The sequence below is a fragment of the Caenorhabditis remanei genome, chromosome III (assembly GCF_010183535.1).
Source record: "Caenorhabditis remanei strain PX506 chromosome III, whole genome shotgun sequence".
NCBI lineage: Eukaryota > Metazoa > Nematoda > Chromadorea > Rhabditida > Rhabditidae > Caenorhabditis > Caenorhabditis remanei.
Window position 1 is genome coordinate 15,501,936 of NC_071330.1, and position 24,403 is coordinate 15,526,338.

At 35.1% G+C, this 24,403-nt stretch overlaps 3 protein-coding genes across 3 annotated transcripts; 1 reads left to right on the forward strand and 2 right to left on the reverse strand.

Annotated features, from left to right (window-relative positions):
* Positions 1–4,243: 4,243 nt before the first annotated feature.
* GCK72_011512 (uncharacterized protein) lies at positions 4,244–4,797 on the forward strand (the record flags this gene model as incomplete). Its single annotated transcript, XM_003097060.2, has 2 exons — positions 4,244–4,369; positions 4,417–4,797. The coding sequence occupies 2 exons, from the start codon at positions 4,244–4,246 to the stop codon at positions 4,795–4,797; spliced, it is 507 nt and encodes a 168-aa protein (XP_003097108.2).
* Positions 4,798–18,613: 13,816 nt separating this feature from the next.
* GCK72_011513 (uncharacterized protein) lies at positions 18,614–19,167 on the reverse strand (the record flags this gene model as incomplete). Its single annotated transcript, XM_053728508.1, has 2 exons — positions 18,614–18,994; positions 19,042–19,167. The coding sequence occupies 2 exons, from the start codon at positions 19,165–19,167 to the stop codon at positions 18,614–18,616; spliced, it is 507 nt and encodes a 168-aa protein (XP_053588085.1).
* Positions 19,168–20,514: 1,347 nt separating this feature from the next.
* GCK72_011514 (uncharacterized protein) lies at positions 20,515–22,576 on the reverse strand (the record flags this gene model as incomplete). The annotated part of the gene is made up of 5 exons (XM_003103908.2): positions 20,515–20,697; positions 21,073–21,138; positions 21,198–21,365; positions 22,234–22,455; positions 22,511–22,576. 5 exons carry the CDS (start codon positions 22,574–22,576, stop codon positions 20,515–20,517), a joined length of 705 nt encoding a protein of 234 aa, XP_003103956.2.
* Between the last annotated feature and the right edge of the window lie 1,827 nt (positions 22,577–24,403).

Consider the following 24,403-nt stretch of genomic DNA (forward strand, 5'->3'; position numbering starts at 1 on the left):
TCAAAAAGTTGATAACTAGATAGGTATATACATCTTAAGTTCTATATTTTCTTGAAGCTCATTAAATTTCCTACAAAACAAGCCTAGTTTCACAAAAACTTGAGCAAAACTGGGAAAGTTATGAAGGTTTGAAGTTTGGAGCAAAAATTAGTGAAAAAAATTAGGAAAAATTTTTCAAACCAATTTTTCTCAATTTTGCGGTAATATTTTCAAAAACTTCATAACTACACACGTTTAGAAGTATAGAATCTCAAAAAGGGGGTTCTTAATAAAAGATTGCCCCGAAAAATTCCTATCTTTTAAAAAAATAAAATCAAAATTTCATCGAGAATCGGAAAAGTTATTAATGGCGCAATTTGGGTATAAAATCTTGACATTTTTTTGTCGCTTTTTTCGCCTATTTCTGAGCACAACTCTGCTCTTTTCCACTCCAGAAGTATGGAATTTGGCAAAAAGCAAGAAAAAGTTATTAGCTAAACAGCTAAAAAAAAATTATCGGAAAATATGAAGTTTGAACAAAGCTACACCGGCAAAACTGAAAAACAAAATTATCTACACGCGCTTAAGCCCCGCCCACTTTTTTTCCCCCCGCCATACCTACTACCCATTGGGAAAGAAGGTGGTGGATTATAAAACTTTGAAAATTGTGAAAAAGGGATAAAATGGTCATGAACGATCAGAAAATCTTATTTTTCAAAAAAAAAAACGGTTACTGTAGTTATAAAATTTGTAAGTGTACTGTAAATATAATAAGATTACGGAAGTAAGGTACTGTGGAAGCTTGTTATAGGATTACTGTAAGCTTACTGTAGTTTAGAGAGTACTGTACCTATATGTGTACTGTAGTGGTCAAAGAGTACTGTAGCTAAGGTTACTGTATTTAAATATAAATAGAATCGGTGTCTCATAGAACAGAACAAAAATTCTTGAAAAAAAAATTTTCTTTTGCAGGTGAAAAAAAGTTTTTATGAGTGCTCATAAAACATAATCTTATCAACATGTTGTACATATCATGTGATAAAAATTGAGCGCTGAAGGGCACTGGAGCAGAAAGTTCATCTTTTTGGGCTATTTTTGACTGAAACTACAAAAAAAAAATTTTTGAAAATTTTTTTTTTGAAAAATCTGGTGACAACAGGTACCTGGCACCGTGAAATGTTTAGTGGTGCATGAAAAATAATAAAAATTGTGTTTTTTTTCGAAAAAAGAATTCGAAAAAACTAAAATATTGTCAACTACTAAAATAAAGCTCAGAAAATTTTCAATAATTTTATATCAAAATTTTCAGAAATGAGCAAAAAATAACATTTTTACAATGTTAGAAAAAATTTTAGTCAATTTTTTTTTTGAAAATTTTGAAAACGTTTTTTTTTTCTGAAAATATGTTTCTTGCAAATTTTATATATATAAGTACCTATTTTTAGTTATTTTGATACTTAATAGTAAAAAAAAGAAAAAAATGATGAGCAACAACAAAAAAAGAAGACGAAAAAAAGTGTCGCATGGAAATTTGATAGGGTTACACTCTCTGGAGAAACAAGACTACGGGGGTGTGTCTGCTAACAGATTTTTGACTCTTCTAGGTGTTGAAAAATAGATATATGTAATTAGAGAATAATTTTTAGAAAACAATTACAAAAAAAATTTTTTTGGAAAATTTTTTTTTTGGTCTGAAAAATTTGTTTCTGAAAATTGTCTGAAATTTATTGATATTGGTATACAATATATAGTCAGAAAGCAGGAAAAAAACATTTGAAACCATAATTCGTTTTTAAAACTATACTATAAATGGGAATTTAAAAGAAAAAAACCGCCAAAAAATTCCAGCCAAAATTTTTTTTTTCTTTTGAAATTTTTTTTGTGGTTTGAAAAAGAAATTACTGAAATTGACAATATGTAGTTAGAAACCAAGAAAAATGATTAGAAATCGTCTCCTGATAGCTAAAAATATACTGCAAAAAAATTTTTTTTGAAAAAAAAGTTTCAGCTAAAAAATTTAAAAAATTTTCATATCATATAACTTTCACAAACCGCTGAAAATGTATGTCTAAATAAAATATGTTCAAAATTTTTTCTTTTTTCGTCTCCAAAATCAAAAATTCTGCTTACTGACCCCATATAATCCCCCAACTAAAGCCGCCTCCCCTCTCTTCCAAAATTTTGAAGCACCATAGACATAAACTAATTTTATGACGACTAAATATATATTTATATCAAGTTTATAAGAAGAATGTCTGAAATAATGAAAAAGTGAAGAATTCTGGAAGAAATGCGAAAAAATGCGAAAAAATAGAGTGGCGGAAAACAGGAAGTCGGGGGAGTGGGTTACTGTAGTTTTTGAATTTTCGTATCGAGACCCAACTTGCGTCAAATATGGTCATGACTATATTCATTTGAAAGGTCTTGACACGCTGGTTTTGAAAATTTAAACTTTGTCGAATTCTGGTCAAAACTGTTCGAGATACAGCGTTTTGAAAAATCTAAACATTTTCGAACATTTTCGAAAATCAGAATTTACAAAACGCTGTATCTTAACTAATTTCGACCGGAAATTGACAAAAATAAAATTTTCAGAATCAGCGCGTCGAGACCTTTCCAATGAGTATAACCATGGCCAAATTTGAAGAAAGTTAGGTCTCGACATGAAAATTCAAAAACTACAGTAACCCGTGGTACGGTAGTTTTTGTGGTCATGACTATACTCATTCGAAAGGTCTCAACGAGTTGAACTCGGAAATTTTAGTTTCGAAAATTTTCATCCAAAACCTGTTGAGATACAGCGATTTGAAAATTTCACTATTTTCGAATTTTTTCGAAATTTTTCGAAAATCCATAACTTTCTTATTTTCAGACCAATTTTTCTAATTTTTAGCTTAAAACAATCCTCATCCCTCCTCCTACCTTTAAAAATACTATTATTCAATTTCAGTCCACGCCCACCATCACTGTCTGCTCAGAATTCATGGAAACGTCCAAAAACCGTTTTTTTTTTCGAAATTTTTTCGAAATTCCGCATTTTTCTCATTTTTCATGCGTATAAGTTGATTTTAAGTTTGAAATGCGTAGAATTTTCAAAAATTCTATTTAAAATATATTTGACATAGGCTGAAAATTATTGAAACTATAAATTTTAAAAAACCATTTGACCCCGGATATGACACACGCCGTGGTGAAACCAAGCAAAAAGATAAAACCCAAAACTTTTTCCCCTTCTTCCTGTCAAAAATTTCTCCCTTCAAATCTCCCAGTGAGAGCAACTGTCCCCCCTCTGTGTCTCTGCGTCTCTCACGCCCAACAACACTCTCTCGTCGCCGTGTAGAAGAAATAAGAAGAATGTCACAAAATGTATCAAAAGGTCGAAGATTGATGGAGGAAGGACTGATAGGAGTTGAGATTTATTGATGTTGATGACAAATTTTGAAAAAAGAAGATCATTTTTTTAAAAAGGGACAAAAAATTAAAATGGGGGAGTATACTCATTATTATACTCATTTGAAAGATGTCAGAGAGGTATGGGGGTGTGCTAAGGTAACGCCCAGGGGAGGAGCGAGGGGGTCCATGAGTCATTGACAGCAGGGAAACTGTATTTCCCACAAGATTGTTTATTTGTTTATTGTTTATTTTTAATTAATTATCAATTATTTTGTTTTAACTAATTAGTTCTCAATCGTTAATTAGTATTTCATTAATTAGTTCAAGTAATTAAGAAAGTAACTGATAATTCCAGAAGTTTGACACGTGAACAGTTGATACACTTAATTCATTTTTGTTTTGAAACATGAACTTGATTCACAATGTTATTTTCAGAAAATGGGTGTTTTAACCACAAATTACCATTTTCGAGCATTTTCAACCTTTTTCGAGGTTTTAACAGAAACTTACCACTAATCAAGCATCTGAAAAGGGGCGGAGCCTAATAAAATAGTATTTAAGGAAACCTAGGCCCACCTACATTGTCATTCTGAGCAATAAATAATGTTATTCCCAGAAAACGGAGAGTTTTAGCAACAAATTGTTACTTTTGCGCATTTCCACTCATTTTCAACGTTTTCATGGTGATAGAGCACTAATCAGGCATCTGAAAAGGGGCGGAGCCTAATAAAATAGTATTTAAGGAAACCTAGGCCCACCTACATTGTCATTCTGTGCAATAACTAGTGTGAGTTTACTTTCATTTATTTATGATTATTGTTTTCAACTTTTGAATATTCATTCTCGAATAACAACACATATGTTCCAGAAAATGGCTAAAAGAGCATTGTTGGTCATTTCACATGATAAAGTTCAAATAGATGATCTTACACTTCCATCATCTGATGAATCATCTTCCGATCAAGTAGATGTCAAGAATAATCTTCCGAGTCAAAAGGTATATAAAAATAAGAAAGTTTCAATCTACATATATTTCTATTTCAGCCAGAGTCTAAAAACATTGTAAGAGTTTTGAGTAAGACATGTGACGAACCAAAAGGAAAGTTTCAAGGAGCGATTGCAACTGTTCGTCTTCTTCTTGAACTACCGCCAGCCTTGATTTTGCTCGACTCAGAAAAATTCGGAGAATGTGCAGTCAAACTTATGAAAACTCATAACCCGTTTAAATCTGACCGTTCCATTGTATCCATCGCCATCGAAGGAGATGACAATGTAAGCAATGTGTCTACTCAATTCAAACCAATAGGAAACATCAAACCTGTAGATGTTGCTCGTTGTATTGAAGACGCGGACCATGAAATAGACCTTGGTCTTCGACAGAAGACAGTAATCTTCACATATTTGAATCCACCAAGCTCAAATTGATTACTATAACAACTTTGTGTTGTTTTTATTCTATTTTATCAGAATTTTGGTATTTTTCTTGTTCTTGTATCATTAATCTATGTACTCTTTAGTTATTTTGCAGTATCTATATAAATTTTGTATATTTCCAAAGAAGTGAAAGTGTGGAATGTTACATAAAAAGATACATGTATGAAGAACACTATCCAAGTTATGCTAAAGTTAAAAATGGAATTTGTATTTTGCTGTCGCTTCATCTCCAGGTCACTTGTTGTGGCCCTCCGACTTGCTGGATCGTGATGTTGTGTCATTATATGGGAAAGGAATGAGAAGAAATTAATTCAAGATTTCAAGACCGAGAAGTTCAGTGGAGCAGGTTTGCATTGTACGTAACGTAGAAATTTTTAGCATTTTTGCCATCGCTTCATCTCCAGGTCACTTGTTGTGACCCTCCGATTTGCTCGATTATGGTGTTGTGTTGTTGTATGGGAAAGGGATGAGAAAACTTCAACTGAGTTCAGTAGAGCAGGTTTGCATTTCACACAGCCTAGAAATCTAAACAAGTGGATCCGAGAAAATCACGGTGATATTGCATTTTTATGGAGAAACTTGCGAAAGTGACAATTATTGGACGTATGGTGATAGAATGATCAAAAATCGTAAAGTTCAGCATTTGGTACTTTTTTGAAATAAGTGACGTCATCGCTTTAAACAATTACAAGATATGACGTCATGGAATGAAAAGGTAGAAAAAGTTTCAAAACCAGTAATTATAGCTAAATACCACGTATTTCCTATATTCCCATTAGTATCATATGCTATGGAGTGATGAGAAACTTGAAAAATGACGATAATCGGGCGTATGACGGTGAAACGATCAAGAATGGTAGAATTCTGCATAAAATAAGATATAAGGCGAATATCAGCCACCCGGAGGGGTATATAAGGGAACATTTTTGACAGAGAGTCATTCATTACGCACTTTACAAGTGACGGTAGCTCGGCTCTGCTCTTTCTTATTTATTTATTTATTTATTTATTTTTCAAGACCGTATGATGGATTCGAAACTACATGAGAGCGACGAAGAAGTGGTAAGAGAAATCACTATTTTTACTACTTTTCATTGAAAATTGTATCAGGTACAAGCGGGAGGTGCCAATGTTCGAATTTTGACAAAACATGCTGAGGATGCAAACGGAAGATTTAATGGACATGTCAACACAGTAACACTTTCTCTCGAACTTTCACCAGCGATGACGTCCGATCCACGTGGGGCAGAACTATTTGCAGACACGCTGATTGGACTAGTAAAAAGAAATGACCCATTCAAAACACCACAGACTAGAGCAGGATTCAACTTTGAGTCCTCAGAGTTTAATGAGGCTGTTGGAATTCCATTCCAAAAAATTGACCACATGTCAGCTTCAAAGATTGTGGAAAATATGGCGAAGATGTCACAATCAAGTAGATCCCCACTCGAGCTAGAAGATCGCAAACTGACTATGAGGATCACATACCTCAATCCACCGAACGGAAGTGGAAAACGGAAGATCAATACAGGAGATATTTTGGAACTTACCGCATTTGAGAAGAAGAAAAGGACAGAAGATACCATTGACGAACCATGTTGTGAGGGTAAATGTGTGCTAGAAACAAAACAAACGAGATCAAATATAATGCCGAATGAAGGTAACAAAATCATATAGCTTTATTACAATAATCATGTTTATTTCAGTACTCGAAAATTGCCTAGTTCATGCACTGTATCAAACTCTTAAGTATCAAGAATGGAAACAAAATAGGACCATCGAAAATCTAAACAAGTACCGCAATTCCGTTAGAAAAACATATAAGCGTCCAGGATTTTGTCCAGAAGTATATAATGCAGTGAATGATATGAAAGAGGTAAAGTATGACTGTGATATATTATTAAACAAGTTTTTATTTCAGAGAGCAGGAATGACGAAATCTAGTGATTTTGACAGACTAGATATAGAACAATTTCAGAAAACTGTATTTGCAAGAACACACCAAATAGTTGTCTTTGTTGAAAATTCAACTACACCATATTATATGGGTCCATATGTCGGTCCAAGTAAACAACTGGTTTTGTACCTGTCTAAAGGACACTTCAGTGGTGTGAGAAGTATCTGTGCCCTTCTTAAGACAGAATATTATTGTTTTTTGTGTAACACAAAGTACAAAGATGCATCTTCGCACTACAACTGCCCACTAATTCACCGCGTGTGTGGCCAGAAGAACTGCACTATTTCGAATGAAGATGAAGAAATTCGTTGTAACAAGTGCACAATCAAATTCCGATCTCGATTATGCTTTGAAAATCACTTGAAAAACGGTAACAAAATATAATTTTAAAGTAGCTGATATTTGTTTCCAGGGCCTAAGAACGGAAAAAGTCGCTGTCAACACACACAAGTTTGCAAGAAATGTGGAGAAGCGTATTATACAAACAAAAACAAGGAAGGCCACAAGTGTGGAGAGAAATGGTGTTACCGATGTAACTGTAAAAGAGCAAAAAATCATCAATGCATTATGCCTACTTCAACGAAAAATGAGAAGAGATTGACAAGACGTCGAGTATTTTTTGACATTGAGGTATTATCAAAGCCTAAGTGTATTTTTGTTAATGTATTGTTTTTAGAGTAGAGCAGATGAAAAGACAGGTCAACAGCATGCAGTACTCTTTGTGGCACTTCGTTGTTGTCCAGAATGTTCTTCATCAATACCTAAAGCTCTTCAAGATGCCTGGAAAGAAACTTGTAAAAAATGTGCACCAGATGGAAGATTAAAAGTTATTGAATGTGTTACCATTAAGAATAGAAAAGTTGATGTTGCTTCTGAACTAACCGAATGGCTCTTTGCGGATCATCACAAAGGAAGTGTTTTAGTTGCACACAATGCATCTGGGTAACTTTTGATTACTTGGAAAACATTATAATCACTACTTTTCAGATATGATGCACAATTCATACTGGAGAAGATGATAGCAAGTAACAAAGCAGCACCACATCTTATACTGGACGGCACTAAATTAATTTTCATGGAGCATAATGGTGTGCGATTGTTGGATTCTATGAAATTTTTGACAATGAGTCTTTCTGCTTTAGGAAAAGCATTTGAAATTGACTCAGTCAAAGGGTGAGTGATAATTATTCTAACTAAAATAAAATATACTTTTCCAGAGATTTCCCCGTACTTTTTATCAAACCAGAACATTACGACTACAATGGCAATATGCCAGAAGACAAATGGTACAACTTGGGAAACAAACCTTCTTCTGTTAAGAAACAAATCATGAATTTTCTTGAAAATGAGAGAAATGCAAACAAAACATTTAATTTTGTTGATGAAATCATGAGGTATTGCTACAATGATGTTTATATTCTTGCCAAAGCAATGAATAATTTCGAAACAGAGTTTGAAGCTATGACCAATGTGTGTCTTCTGGAGGTAAATCATTTTCCATTTAATACAAAACTAAATATAAATATTTAGGAGTCAACAACAGCTGCTTCTGCTGCCGCACTAGTTTTTCGAAGAAACCACTTGGTTTCTGAAAAACCGATTGTCTTGGATGCAAAGCCATCTGTTTCTATAAACAGTTCAGTAATAAGCCAAAAATACTTGGCATGGTTTGGAAGAAAAGAAGGAGTTCAGGTTAACATGTCTACCACATATGGCGAGCAAAAAGTAATTTTGAAAAGATAAAAGCAAATTTAAATGAATATTTACAGATTGGTGAACACCGCGTAGATGGTTTTGTCTCTCCCTGTGAAAAATTTCCGAAGGGACTGATTATCGAATTCTTTGTAAGTTTACACAATTCTTGTTAAAATCACTATTGTTTTTATTTTCAGGGATGTTACTGGCATGCACATAGCTGTACCTACACAAACTCTTCCATGATTGGTAGCGAAAATGGTCAAGAAATTTGGGATAGAGACGAAAAAAGATTGAATAGTCTTAAAGAAAAACATCCAGTTAAAGTAGTATGGGAGTGTGAAGTTAAACGAGAACTGTTGATTGACCCTGAAATGGCAGAATTCTTCGACAACTATGAACCAATTGTAAGTTATATAACTATTAATCCATAAAATAATTCCATTCATCAGGGAATTTTACATTGTGAGAAGTCTCTTGTCGGTGGTAGAACGGAAGTTTTCAAGTTGTACGCCAATAACACTGCAAAAGTTCTGCGATATTTGGATGTAGTCAGGTAATTTAAAATACCAGTACTCAATAAATAACTAATTTCCAGTTTGTATCCCACGGTCATGAAACATGAGGCTTTTCCGATCGGACCCCCTGAAAATGTACCACAATCCATAATGAAAGTACCTATGAAGAAACCTGAAGATATAAAGTTTCGAGGGTTCATGAGTTGTAGAGTACTCCCACCCCGACAGTTGAAGCTGCCTGTCTTGCCAATCAAGTATGGAGGTAAACTGCTATTTGGACTATGTAGATGTAAGTTAAATTAAATTTATGATGACAATGTTTTTCATGTGTGCAGGTTGTGCAAAGAGGATGAGTAACACATCTTGCAACCACTCTGATGAAGAACGAGCATTTAATGGCACCTTCACGACAGTAGAACTGCAGAAAGCCCTCAAGCTTGGTTACACTATACTTGAAGCTTACCACGTTAGTTCCAAATGGCACGATTGTTTGAAATTTTGAAATTTTACAGGGAATAAAATACAACCACTGGGTTCAAAATGATGCAACCGGAGAAGGTGGACTGTTCACCAGCTATATAAATCAAATGATGGAGGAGAAAATAGTATGTTGAGTCCTATAGTGACATAAAATGGACTTATATTATTTCAGTATAGTTCTGGCTGGCCATCAAATGTCATCACAGATGCTCAGAAAGATGCGTACTGCAAAGCATATTTTGACAAGGAACAAATTCGTCTCACAGACTACTCGCGGTTTGTGAAAAATCCAGGAAAGAGAGCCGTAGCTAAACTGATGCTCAACTCATTGGTAATACTCTGACTCATTAACTTCTATAATTTTGAAATTTTTCAGTGGGGGAAATTCGCACAAAACGTTGATCGAGAGACCACGGAAATCGTTATAGATCCTATGGAATTTTGGAAACTTGTCTATGATACAAACGTGGTCATTTCCGTTGTACGTTGTGTGAATGACGTTCTGGTTGTGAAATACAGAAAGCAGCATGAAACACTCCAGAGCTTAAAAACAAGTGCCATGCAACTTGCATCCTTCACAACATCTTATGCAAGACTTCGTTTGTATAGATTCATGGAATTGGTTGGAGGAAAAAACATCATCTACACAGGTTTGTTATTGCGAAACAACTAAAAAATATAACTTGCATTTTCATAGACACCGATTCCATAATCTATTCAGTACCTGCCGGTACGGAAGATCCGCTGAAAGATGAAGTCGGCTCTTATTTGGGGCAACTCACTGACGAGCTGAATGGTGAAATGACAGAATTCGTGAGCCTTGGTCCAAAAACTTACTGCTATAAGGATCGGCTTGACAACAAGGAAGAAAAAATTGTGAGGAAAGCTAAAGGAATCATCATGAACTCACAAGTGGAGAAAGAGGTCAATTTTGAAAAGATGAAAATCATGGTGGACGAAGCAATCGAAAATGCAGAGGCCCGTACAACTCTCTACCTACCACAACACACTATTCGTAGAGATAACTCTCACAAAATGTATAGTCAAAACATTAAAAAAGTGTTTAAATATACATTTAACAAAAGAAGACTTTTGGCCGATGGTACTACATTACCATTTGGTTACTGTCAACTTTGAATATAATTATTTATGTTTGATTTTATAAAAATAAATGTTATATTTTGACAAAATTCTGAAAAAAAAACGAAAAAGTCGATTACTGAATTTGTATTTTCCCAAAATTGTCATTTTTGTCAAGAAATTATACTTTTTGTCAAGAAATTATACTTTTCGAAACATTTCGAAACTACGGACACTTTTTCTTGTTGGGCAAGATGCCAACATGACGTCATCGAAACGGACGCGAGAGAGAGAAATGTTTTCATTTCTCCCACACCCCACATTAGCAACAAGTGACCTGGTGATGAAACGGTAGCAAACTGCTTAGCTTTCCCTTCACCACTCCTCACCGGAGTGATTCAGTGGTCAGATTTTTGAAAAAAAAAGTGTCTGCGTTGTGAGAATCCAATCTGAAATTTTGACCCAAACCATTGTGTATTCCAAATTTTGTGCAAAAGTATTTTATGTTGGTGTTCACTATTCCAAATTCGCCTCATTTTTTCTGTTTATTTTTAGTTTTTGTTCCACACTACCAATATTTCCATTCCAAAACTCCAAAAAATAGTGCAAAAATACCGTAACGCGAAAAGTATTTTGAGTTGACAGATTCTATTCGAAATTTTACCCCACACCAAGAAAGAAGACGGCATACACCATGACTCATCCCATTTTCCATTCCATTTCTTGTCCCGTACCAAGACGAAGACACACAATGACTCACAACGCGCAAAATTTCCACCAGCAAAAAGTACTTTTTGTTCACTAATCCGAGAAAATTCGAAGAGTTATCGCTTCGACACCTATAAATTCGGAATCTACGCAAAATTTTGTTCTAGAAAAATACCATATCGGGATATTTTCAAAAAAAAAAAAAAAAAAATGGAACCGCTAAGGATATACGAGAGAATTGTGGCCTACATCTGAGATGCAGCCATTCTCTCTTCCCTACCCTACCCTACCCTACCCTTCCCTACCCTACCCTACCCTACCCTTACCCTCCAAAATTGTGCAAAAATGCAAAAATTATGTTAAAAATTATGAAATATCGTTTCGAGACCCAAAAATTCGAAATCTACGCAAAAATCCAGTCTAGAAAAATACCATATCGGTATTTTTCAGAAAAATGTTTAAGGATGCGCTAAGGATGCGCTTAAAGGCTTTAATGGACCACCCGTGAGAAAATGATGCGCATCCTAGGGACTACACATCACGTGAGAGACGCAGACATGGTGGTCCCGCGAGGGAGCAAACATAGCGAAAGAGTGTGTGAGTGCGAGAGACGCAGACATTCCCTCTCCTCCCCCTTAGGCTAAGTGACCAAAGATCAAACTGTGTTCCAGATGTAGGCCACAATTCTCTCGTATATCCTTAGCGGTTCCATTTTTTTTTTTTTTTTTTTGAAAATATCCCGATATGGTATTTTTCTAGAACAAAATTTTGCGTAGATTCCGAATTTATAGGTGTCGAAGCGATAACTCTTCGAATTTTCTCGGATTAGTGAACAAAAAGTACTTTTTGCTGGTGGAAATTTTGCGCGTTGTGAGTCATTGTGTGTCTTCGTCTTGGTACGGGACAAGAAATGGAATGGAAAATGGGATGAGTCATGGTGTATGCCGTCTTCTTTCTTGGTGTGGGGTAAAATTTCGAATAGAATCTGTCAACTCAAAATACTTTTCGCGTTACGGTATTTTTGCACTATTTTTTGGAGTTTTGGAATGGAAATATTGGTAGTGTGGAACAAAAACTAAAAATAAACAGAAAAAATGAGGCGAATTTGGAATAGTGAACACCAACATAAAATACTTTTGCACAAAATTTGGAATACACAATGGTTTGGGTCAAAATTTCAGATTGGATTCTCACAACGCAGACACTTTTTTTTTCAAAAATCTGACCACTGAATCACTCCGGTGAGGAGTGGTGAAGGGAAAGCTAAGCAGTTTGCTACCGTTTCATCACCAGGTCACTTGTTGCTAATGTGGGGTGTGGGAGAAATGAAAACATTTCTCTCTCTCGCGTCCGTTTCGATGACGTCATGTTGGCATCTTGCCCAACAAGAAAAAGTGTCCGTAGTTTCGAAATGTTTCGAAAAGTATAATTTCTTGACAAAAAGTATAATTTCTTGACAAAAATGACAATTTTGGGAAAATACAAATTCAGTAATCGACTTTTTCGTTTTTTTTTCAGAATTTTGTCAAAATATAACATTTATTTTTATAAAATCAAACATAAATAATTATATTCAAAGTTGACAGTAACCAAATGGTAATGTAGTACCATCGGCCAAAAGTCTTCTTTTGTTAAATGTATATTTAAACACTTTTTTAATGTTTTGACTATACATTTTGTGAGAGTTATCTCTACGAATAGTGTGTTGTGGTAGGTAGAGAGTTGTACGGGCCTCTGCATTTTCGATTGCTTCGTCCACCATGATTTTCATCTTTTCAAAATTGACCTCTTTCTCCACTTGTGAGTTCATGATGATTCCTTTAGCTTTCCTCACAATTTTTTCTTCCTTGTTGTCAAGCCGATCCTTATAGCAGTAAGTTTTTGGACCAAGGCTCACGAATTCTGTCATTTCACCATTCAGCTCGTCAGTGAGTTGCCCCAAATAAGAGCCGACTTCATCTTTCAGCGGATCTTCCGTACCGGCAGGTACTGAATAGATTATGGAATCGGTGTCTATGAAAATGCAAGTTATATTTTTTAGTTGTTTCGCAATAACAAACCTGTGTAGATGATGTTTTTTCCTCCAACCAATTCCATGAATCTATACAAACGAAGTCTTGCATAAGATGTTGTGAAGGATGCAAGTTGCATGGCACTTGTTTTTAAGCTCTGGAGTGTTTCATGCTGCTTTCTGTATTTCACAACCAGAACGTCATTCACACAACGTACAACGGAAATGACCACGTTTGTATCATAGACAAGTTTCCAAAATTCCATAGGATCTATAACGATTTCCGTGGTCTCTCGATCAACGTTTTGTGCGAATTTCCCCCACTGAAAAATTTCAAAATTATAGAAGTTAATGAGTCAGAGTATTACCAATGAGTTGAGCATCAGTTTAGCTACGGCTCTCTTTCCTGGATTTTTCACAAACCGCGAGTAGTCTGTGAGACGAATTTGTTCCTTGTCAAAATATGCTTTGCAGTACGCATCTTTCTGAGCATCTGTGATGACATTTGATGGCCAGCCAGAACTATACTGAAATAATATAAGTCCATTTTATGTCACTATAGGACTCAACATACTATTTTCTCCTCCATCATTTGATTTATATAGCTGGTGAACAGTCCACCTTCTCCGGTTGCATCATTTTGAACCCAGTGGTTGTATTTTATTCCCTGTAAAATTTCAAAATTTCAAACAATCGTGCCATTTGGAACTAACGTGGTAAGCTTCAAGTATAGTGTAACCAAGCTTGAGGGCTTTCTGCAGTTCTACTGTCGTGAAGGTGCCATTAAATGCTCGTTCTTCATCAGAGTGGTTGCAAGATGTGTTACTCATCCTCTTTGCACAACCTGCACACATGAAAAACATTGTCATCATAAATTTAATTTAACTTACATCTACATAGTCCAAATAGCAGTTTACCTCCATACTTGATTGGCAAGACAGGCAGCTTCAACTGTCGGGGTGGGAGTACTCTACAACTCATGAACCCTCGAAACTTTATATCTTCAGGTTTCTTCATAGGTACTTTCATTATGGATTGTGGTACATTTTCAGGGGGTCCGATCGGAAAAGCCTCATGTTTCATGACCGTGGGATACAAACTGGAAATTAGTTATTTATTGAGTACTGGTATTTTAAATTACCTGACTACATCCAAATATCGCAGAACTTTTGCAGTGTTATTGGCGTACAACTTGAAAACTTCCGTTCTACCACCGACAAGAGACTTCTCACAATGTAAAATTCCCTGATGAATGGAATTATTTTATGGATTAATAGTTATATAACTTACAATTGGTTCATAGTTGTCGAAGAATTCTGCCATTTCAGGGTCAATCAACAGTTCTCGTTTAACTTCACACTCCCATACTACTTTAACTGGATGTTTTTCTTTAAGACTATTCAATCTTTTTTCGTCTCTATCCCAAATTTCTTGACCATTTTCGCTACCAATCATGGAAGAGTTTGTGTAGGTACAGCTATGTGCATGCCAGTAACATCCCTGAAAATAAAAACAATAGTGATTTTAACAAGAATTGTGTAAACTTACAAAGAATTCGATAATCAGTCCCTTCGGAAATTTTTCACAGGGAGAGACAAAACCATCTACGCGGTGTTCACCAATCTGTAAATATTCATTTAAATTTGCTTTTATCTTTTCAAAATTACTTTTTGCTCGCCATATGTGGTAGACATGTTAACCTGAACTCCTTCTTTTCTTCCAAACCATGCCAAGTATTTTTGGCTTATTACTGAACTGTTTATAGAAACAGATGGCTTTGCATCCAAGACAATCGGTTTTTCAGAAACCAAGTGGTTTCTTCGAAAAACTAGTGCGGCAGCAGAAGCAGCTGTTGTTGACTCCTAAATATTTATATTTAGTTTTGTATTAAATGGAAAATGATTTACCTCCAGAAGACACACATTGGTCATAGCTTCAAACTCTGTTTCGAAATTATTCATTGCTTTGGCAAGAATATAAACATCATTGTAGCAATACCTCATGATTTCATCAACAAAATTAAATGTTTTGTTTGCGTTTCTCTCATTTTCAAGAAAATTCATGATTTGTTTCTTAACAGAAGAAGGTTTGTTTCCCAAGTTGTACCATTTGTCTTCTGGCATATTGCCATTGTAGTCGTAATGTTCTGGTTTGATAAAAAGTACGGGGAAATCTCTGGAAAAGTATATTTTATTTTAGTTAGAATAATTATCACTCACCCTTTGACTGAGTCAATTTCAAATGCTTTTCCTAAAGCAGAAAGACTCATTGTCAAAAATTTCATAGAATCCAACAATCGCACACCATTATGCTCCATGAAAATTAATTTAGTGCCGTCCAGTATAAGATGTGGTGCTGCTTTGTTACTTGCTATCATCTTCTCCAGTATGAATTGTGCATCATATCTGAAAAGTAGTGATTATAATGTTTTCCAAGTAATCAAAAGTTACCCAGATGCATTGTGTGCAACTAAAACACTTCCTTTGTGATGATCCGCAAAGAGCCATTCGGTTAGTTCAGAAGCAACATCAACTTTTCTATTCTTAATGGTAACACATTCAATAACTTTTAATCTTCCATCTGGTGCACATTTTTTACAAGTTTCTTTCCAGGCATCTTGAAGAGCTTTAGGTATTGATGAAGAACATTCTGGACAACAACGAAGTGCCACAAAGAGTACTGCATGCTGTTGACCTGTCTTTTCATCTGCTCTACTCTAAAAACAATACATTAACAAAAATACACTTAGGCTTTGATAATACCTCAATGTCAAAAAATACTCGACGTCTTGTCAATCTCTTCTCATTTTTCGTTGAAGTAGGCATAATGCATTGATGATTTTTTGCTCTTTTACAGTTACATCGGTAACACCATTTCTCTCCACACTTGTGGCCTTCCTTGTTTTTGTTTGTATAATACGCTTCTCCACATTTCTTGCAAACTTGTGTGTGTTGACAGCGACTTTTTCCGTTCTTAGGCCCTGGAAACAAATATCAGCTACTTTAAAATTATATTTTGTTACCGTTTTTCAAGTGATTTTCAAAGCATAATCGAGATCGGAATTTGATTGTGCACTTGTTACAACGAATTTCTTCATCTTCATTCGAAATAGTGCAGTTCTTCTGGCCACACACGCGGTGAATTAGTGGGCAGTTGTAGTGCGAAGATGCATCTTTGTACTTTGTGTTACACAAAAAACAATAATATTCTGTCTTAAGAAGGGCACAGATACTTCTCACACCACTGAAGTGTCCTTTAGACAGGTACAAAACCAGTTGTTTACTTGGACCGACATATGGACCCATATAATATGGTGTAGTTGAATTTTCAACAAAGACAACTATTTGGTGTGTTCTTGCAAATACAGTTTTCTGAAATTGTTCTATATCTAGTCTGTCAAAATCACTAGATTTCGTCATTCCTGCTCTCTGAAATAAAAACTTGTTTAATAATATATCACAGTCATACTTTACCTCTTTCATATCATTCACTGCATTATATACTTCTGGACAAAATCCTGGACGCTTATATGTTTTTCTAACGGAATTGCGGTACTTGTTTAGATTTTCGATGGTCCTATTTTGTTTCCATTCTTGATACTTAAGAGTTTGATACAGTGCATGAACTAGGCAATTTTCGAGTACTGAAATAAACATGATTATTGTAATAAAGCTATATGATTTTGTTACCTTCATTCGGCATTATATTTGATCTCGTTTGTTTTGTTTCTAGCACACATTTACCCTCACAACATGGTTCGTCAATGGTATCTTCTGTCCTTTTCTTCTTCTCAAATGCGGTAAGTTCCAAAATATCTCCTGTATTGATCTTCCGTTTTCCACTTCCGTTCGGTGGATTGAGGTATGTGATCCTCATAGTCAGTTTGCGATCTTCTAGCTCGAGTGGGGATCTACTTGATTGTGACATCTTCGCCATATTTTCCACAATCTTTGAAGCTGACATGTGGTCAATTTTTTGGAATGGAATTCCAACAGCCTCATTAAACTCTGAGGACTCAAAGTTGAATCCTGCTCTAGTCTGTGGTGTTTTGAATGGGTCATTTCTTTTTACTAGTCCAATCAGCGTGTCTGCAAATAGTTCTGCCCCACGTGGATCGGACGTCATCGCTGGTGAAAGTTCGAGAGAAAGTGTTACTGTGTTGACATGTCCATTAAATCTTCCGTTTGCATCCTCAGCATGTTTTGTCAAAATTCGAACATTGGCACCTCCCGCTTGTACCTGATACAATTTTCAATGAAAAGTAGTAAAAATAGTGATTTCTCTTACCACTTCTTCGTCGCTCTCATGTAGTTTCGAATCCATCATACGGTCTTGAAAAATAAATAAATAAATAAATAAATAAGAAAGAGCAGAGCCGAGCTACCGTCACTTGTAAAGTGCGTAATGAATGACTCTCTGTCAAAAATGTTCCCTTATATACCCCTCCGGGTGGCTGATATTCGCCTTATATCTTATTTTATGCAGAATTCTACCATTCTTGATCGTTTCACCGTCATACGCCCGATTATCGTCATTTTTCAAGTTTCTCATCACTCCATAGCATATGATACTAATGGGAATATAGGAAATACGTGGTATTTAGCTATAATTACTGGTTTTGAAACTTTTTCTACCTTTTCATTCCATGACGTCATATCTTGTAATTGTTTAAAGCGATGACGTCACTTATTTCAAAAAAGTACCAAATGCTGAACTTTACGATTTTTGATCATTCTATCACCATACGTCCAATAATTGTCACTTTCGCAAGTTTCTCCATAAAAATGCAATATCACCGTGATTTTCTCGGATCCACTTGTTTAGATTTCTAGGCTGTGTGAAATGCAAACCTGCTCTACTGAACTCAGTTGAAGTTTTCTCATCCCTTTCCCATACAACAACACAACACCATAATCGAGCAAATCGGAGGGTCACAACAAGTGACCTGGAGATGAAGCGATGGCAAAAATGCTAAAAATTTCTACGTTACGTACAATGCAAACCTGCTCCACTGAACTTCTCGGTCTTGAAATCTTGAATTAATTTCTTCTCATTCCTTTCCCATATAATGACACAACATCACGATCCAGCAAGTCGGAGGGCCACAACAAGTGACCTGGAGATGAAGCGACAGCAAAATACAAATTCCATTTTTAACTTTAGCATAACTTGGATAGTGTTCTTCATACATGTATCTTTTTATGTAACATTCCACACTTTCACTTCTTTGGAAATATACAAAATTTATATAGATACTGCAAAATAACTAAAGAGTACATAGATTAATGATACAAGAACAAGAAAAATACCAAAATTCTGATAAAATAGAATAAAAACAACACAAAGTTGTTATAGTAATCAATTTGAGCTTGGTGGATTCAAATATGTGAAGATTACTGTCTTCTGTCGAAGACCAAGGTCTATTTCATGGTCCGCGTCTTCAATACAACGAGCAACATCTACAGGTTTGATGTTTCCTATTGGTTTGAATTGAGTAGACACATTGCTTACATTGTCATCTCCTTCGATGGCGATGGATACAATGGAACGGTCAGATTTAAACGGGTTATGAGTTTTCATAAGTTTGACTGCACATTCTCCGAATTTTTCTGAGTCGAGCAAAATCAAGGCTGGCGGTAGTTCAAGAAGAAGACGAACAGTTGCAATCGCTCCTTGAAACTTTCCTTTTGGTTCGTCACATGTCTTACTCAAAACTCTTACAATGTTTTTAGACTCTGGCTGAAATAGAAATATATGTAGATTGAAACTTTCTTATTTTTATATACCTTTTGACTCGGAAGATTATTCTTGACATCTACTTGATCGGAAGATGATTCATCAGATGATGGAAGTGTAAGATCATCTATTTGAACTTTATCATGTGAAATGACCAACAATGCTCTTTTAGCCATTTTCTGGAACATATGTGTTGTTATTCGAGAATGAATATTCAAAAGTTGAAAACAATAATCATAAATAAATGAAAGTAAACTCACACTAGTTATTGCACAGAATGACAATGTAGGTGGGCCTAGGTTTCCTTAAATACTATTTTATTAGGCTCCGCCCCTTTTCAGATGCCTGATTAGTGCTCTATCACCATGAAAACGTTGAAAATGAGTGGAAATGCGCAAAAGTAACAATTTGTTGCTAAAACTCTCCGTTTTCTGGGAATAACATTATTTATTGCTCAGAATGACAATGTAGGTGGGCCTAGGTTTCCTTAAATACTATTTTATTAGGCTCCGCCCCTTTTCAGATGCTTGATTAGTGGTAAGTTTCTGTTAAAACCTCGAAAAAGGTTGAAAATGCTCGAAAATGGTAATTTGTGGTTAAAACACCCATTTTCTGAAAATAACATTGTGAATCAAGTTCATGTTTCAAAACAAAAATGAATTAAGTGTATCAACTGTTCACGTGTCAAACTTCTGGAATTATCAGTTACTTTCTTAATTACTTGAACTAATTAATGAAATACTAATTAACGATTGAGAACTAATTAGTTAAAACAAAATAATTGATAATTAATTAAAAATAAACAATAAACAAATAAACAATCTTGTGGGAAATACAGTTTCCCTGCTGTCAATGACTCATGGACCCCCTCGCTCCTCCCCTGGGCGTTACCTTAGCACACCCCCATACCTCTCTGATGTCGCCACGCAATACATTTTTTTTAAATTTTCAATCATTTTTTGGTAAAACTGATATTTAAATCATACTCAGCATGTTTTCAGCTTTCATTTGAGTATAATCATGCCTACATTCTGAAAACTTCGAATTTCGAGGTTCTGACCTCCCAACTAAAACTACTGTAACTCGATCAGATTTTGTCCAATCTCAATGAAACCTACATTTTTGAATTTAGGGCGTCAAGACGGTTCGAATGAGTATAATCATGACATACTTTTGAAAATTTCAGAAATCGGTCCTCTGGGGGTGTCTAAAATCTCAAAAATCGAAATTTTCTAAAGTATGTCATGATTATACTCATTTAAAAGGTCTTGTTGAGCTGATTCTAAAAATGCATACTATTTTAATTTTGGTGCAAAAATAACGAAACTACGGCAGGTTGAAATTTTCGAAGATTTTCGAAATTCTGTAACTTTTGAAATATTCAACCGATTTTGTTTATTTTTAGCTCAAAATAACCGTAAACGCATTGACAACTCACAAAAAATATATTATTAAAGGTTGCAAAAATACAATCCATATTAATGAGACCTAGCAATTAAATACTAATTATCCCTAATTAAAATTCAATTAACACACTTCTGACACCTCGAAATCCCGTTCTCATCACAAAACGAGCATCTCAAAATTAGACCAAATCGAATTTCAGACGACGTGGCGACATGATGACGTCGACTTCCATGACACACCCGACACACTACGTATCCGCGATTTCCGCATTCTGAGCAGACGGCGAGCGTGGGCGTGGTCTGAAATTGTATGGTAGTATTTTTTAGAGATAGGCGGAGAAATGAGGATTGTTTTGAGCAAAAAAACAGGAAAATTGGTCTGAAAATAAGAAAGTTATGGGTTTTCGAAATTTTTCGAAAAAAATTGAAAATTTGAAATCGCTGTATCTCCACGAGTTTTGACTCAAATTTTCTGAAACTTATATTTTCAAACTCAGCTCGTTGAGACCTTTTGAATGAGTATAGTCATGTCCACAAAAACTGAAAAAACCGGATTACTGTAGTTTTCGTGTCGAGACCTAAATTATCCAACTTGTTTCAAATATGGTCATGATTATACTCATTTTAAAGGTCTCGACGCGCTCATTCCGGCTACAGTACTCATTTTTCACTCACTTTATACTTTTCCAGAATCCTCTCCAACGTTTTCGCGTCATTCAGCTCCACTATTGTTTTATCGTTCTGGAAATCGATTTTTTCGATTTTTTTCAAAATTTTATTTGAATTTTCAGACAACTTACCCCCAAAAAGTAGCCATCTACATAAATCAAAGGGAGCGACTCGAAAATCAGGTCCCTCTGAAATTCCTCATTCAATTTCAGCTTCTCCGCCAGCTCTGCCACGTGGAATGCGCTAATGTTGAGGTCTCGGACCTCGAACTTGACACGGAACGCTTCGAGGAGTGAGGTCTGGAAATTATTGGCTAGAAATTCAAATAGTATATTTTTCATACTTAATTCGAGGAATTACGGTTATTATGAGCTAAAAATTAGTGAAATCGGTTGGAAATTTCGAAAGTTACAGATTTTCGAAAAATTGCGAAAATTTAGTTTCCACAAATTTAGCTGTAACTTTGTCAGATTTACATTTCAATTCATGAAATTTGAAAATCTGAACTCATCACGTACAGACGGTTCAAATGAGTATAATCATGCCCATATTCTGAAAATTTCAGATTTTTCAGATTTTCGAAAACTTTCTAAAAATTTATTTTTTTTTGAAAAAAAAATTATTCTGTTGCATTGACCCAGAAGCTATGTTTTTATATTTTTTATAAAAAATTAAATTACACTGCTTATTTTAAGCGCAAAATCAGCAATTTTGATTCAAAATTAATAAAGTTACAGATTTTCGAAAAATTTCGAAAAATTTCAAAAATCAGATTATCACATTTTCTACTGTAACTCCACCAGTTTTGATCCAATCTTTTAAAAAATAAATTTTTTGAATTCAGCGCGTCAAGACCTTTCAAATGAGTATAATCATGACCATCTTCTGAAAATTTCGATTTTGGACCCCCACGGGGACCATTTTTCGATATTTTCCGAACCTTGGCATGATTATACTCATATGAAAGGTCTCAACGCGACAATTCTGAAAATTTTAGTTTTAGAAAAATTGAACTGAAGTTTGTTGAGATACAGTGTTTTCAAATTTTCAATTTTTTCGAATTTTTGAAAATTTTCGAAAATCTCTAACTTTCTTATTTTCAGACCGATTTTTTTGATTTTTAGCTTAAAATCTTTGAAATTTTCTGAATTTTTCATTAACACTAACAACCGCTTTACACCTATCATACGACCGTCTCAACACGCCACACGACGTCAGGTACACCACCACTCCACAATCGCCTCCATTATTCTCCATCAATTTCGGTTCCATTTTTCGTAACGCATTTTTCACCAAATTTTTGCGACCTCGGACACTTCCATTTCGTTTCAACATCACACTACGCATAGTGTTGTTGTTCAGGTCTTTAAGGATGTCACTGCAGGAATCCTGAAATTAAAAAAAAATCATTGGTGAGGTAAGTGCGCTCTATTGTACAACCCACCAACTGTAGTTTCATATGGTGCAGCTCTCGGAGCATTTCTAGACATCGCTCGGTGGTGATGGGCATTGTTTAAGCTGTTTTCTGTAAAAAAAAACACAATTTAAATGGTTTTACAGCCTTACAAAACAAAAAATATATTTAAAATGTGCAAAAACTCGGTAAAAATGCTCCAAAATGCACCAAAATGCACCAGAAACGAAAACTGGTGATATAAAGTAAACACCAGAGGTGTGATGACAGATAACCCCCCGAAAAGGGGGGTGCGCCTGCAAAATTTTGATATATAAATAAATATATATGCGTTTATTTGTATATGCGGTAGTAAGGGAGAGTATGTTATTATTTACATAACCTCCCGCCATGAGAAATGGGACGAAAATTGGTGGGAAAAGATTCATAGGGGAAAAAGGGTACGCATCAGAGTTGCGCGGAATTCCGACTTCCGACTTCCGGGCTGTTTTTCACTTCCGACTTCCGACTTCCGACTTCCGACTTCCGTTTTGAAAATTTTACTTCCGACTTCCGACTTCCGTTTTCGGATGTTTACTTCCGACTTCCGTCATTCCATAATTGTGGAATTTCGGAAAAGTACATCTCGCAGAAATAGAAGGAAAAATGGTTTACAAAGACAGGTTTTTTCTTTAGCCAAAAACTAATTTTCCACTGATTTTCTCAAATTTTATGAATTTTTTCTAGGAGTTTTTGAATATTTGCAAAAAATCTACTTCCGACTTCCGACTTCCGACTTCAGGGCGTTTTTCACTTCCGACTTCCGTTTTCAAAATTTTGCTTCCGATTTCCGACTTCCGGATTAGAAATTTTACTTCCGATTTCCGACTTCCGACTTCCGTTTTAGAAAAAATCACTTCCGCGCAACTGTGGTACGCATTTTTTAGTTTTGAAAAAAAATTCTAGAAAATTCTGAACATTTTGAGTCTAGACAGAGCTGAAAGCAGAAAAAGCTAGAAAACTGTTCGCATAGGTTACTGTATTCGAATCGGGAGGATAACGTTCTATCTTGGAGGAGGAGCTTAATATTCTAGTAAAAAAAACCGAGGTCAAACGTTCATTTTTAAAATTGTACCTTTTTATTTGAATTTCAGGCTCCGCCCCTAAAACAGATCTGAAATGAAAAGCTCACTTATTAAATACAATAACATATTTTTTCTGAGTAATTCAAGCGTTTACGGTGATTTCATGCTAAAAATAAAAAAAATCGGTTAAGAATTACGAAACTTACAGATTTTCGAAAGTTCTCGAAAACTCAGTATCCACATATCCAGCTGTAACTCTGTCAAACGTGAGTTTTGGCTCATAAAACTTAAATATTCAGATTCAAGACGCCAGGACCGTTCAAATGAGTATAATCATGACCATATTCTAAAAATTTCAGATTTTCGAAAATTTTCGAAAATTTTCGAAAATATCGTCAAAGTAATTTCTCCCTCAAATCGACCAATTTCAGTGCAAAACAGTGTGATTTTTGAGCTGTCGTCTTAAAATGACCATAACTTCTTAGGGTGTGTCCGTACAAAAAAGTTGTCAACTACAAAAATGGAGCTCTACGTTCAATCTGTATGATTCATTAAAAATGTTCATGGTGTGACATTCAGAATTACTACGGCACACTTTCAAAGTTGGTCATTTTCTACTGAAAACAGCCAAAGTTGATACATTTTTGTCCGGTACTGTATATGCATCATATGTATCTATGATATGATACACAGTGTGTAAAAACTATTCTTTTTTTTCTGTTCGATCTCTAACGTTCACAGGGAGGTATCATAGAGAAGGTCATACTTTCATTTGATTTATTACTTGTCGTTTTTTGCTTCTTTTAATGTGGTTTTGACAAGTTTTTTGTTGTATCATGAGGTGGTTTCGTACTTCTAA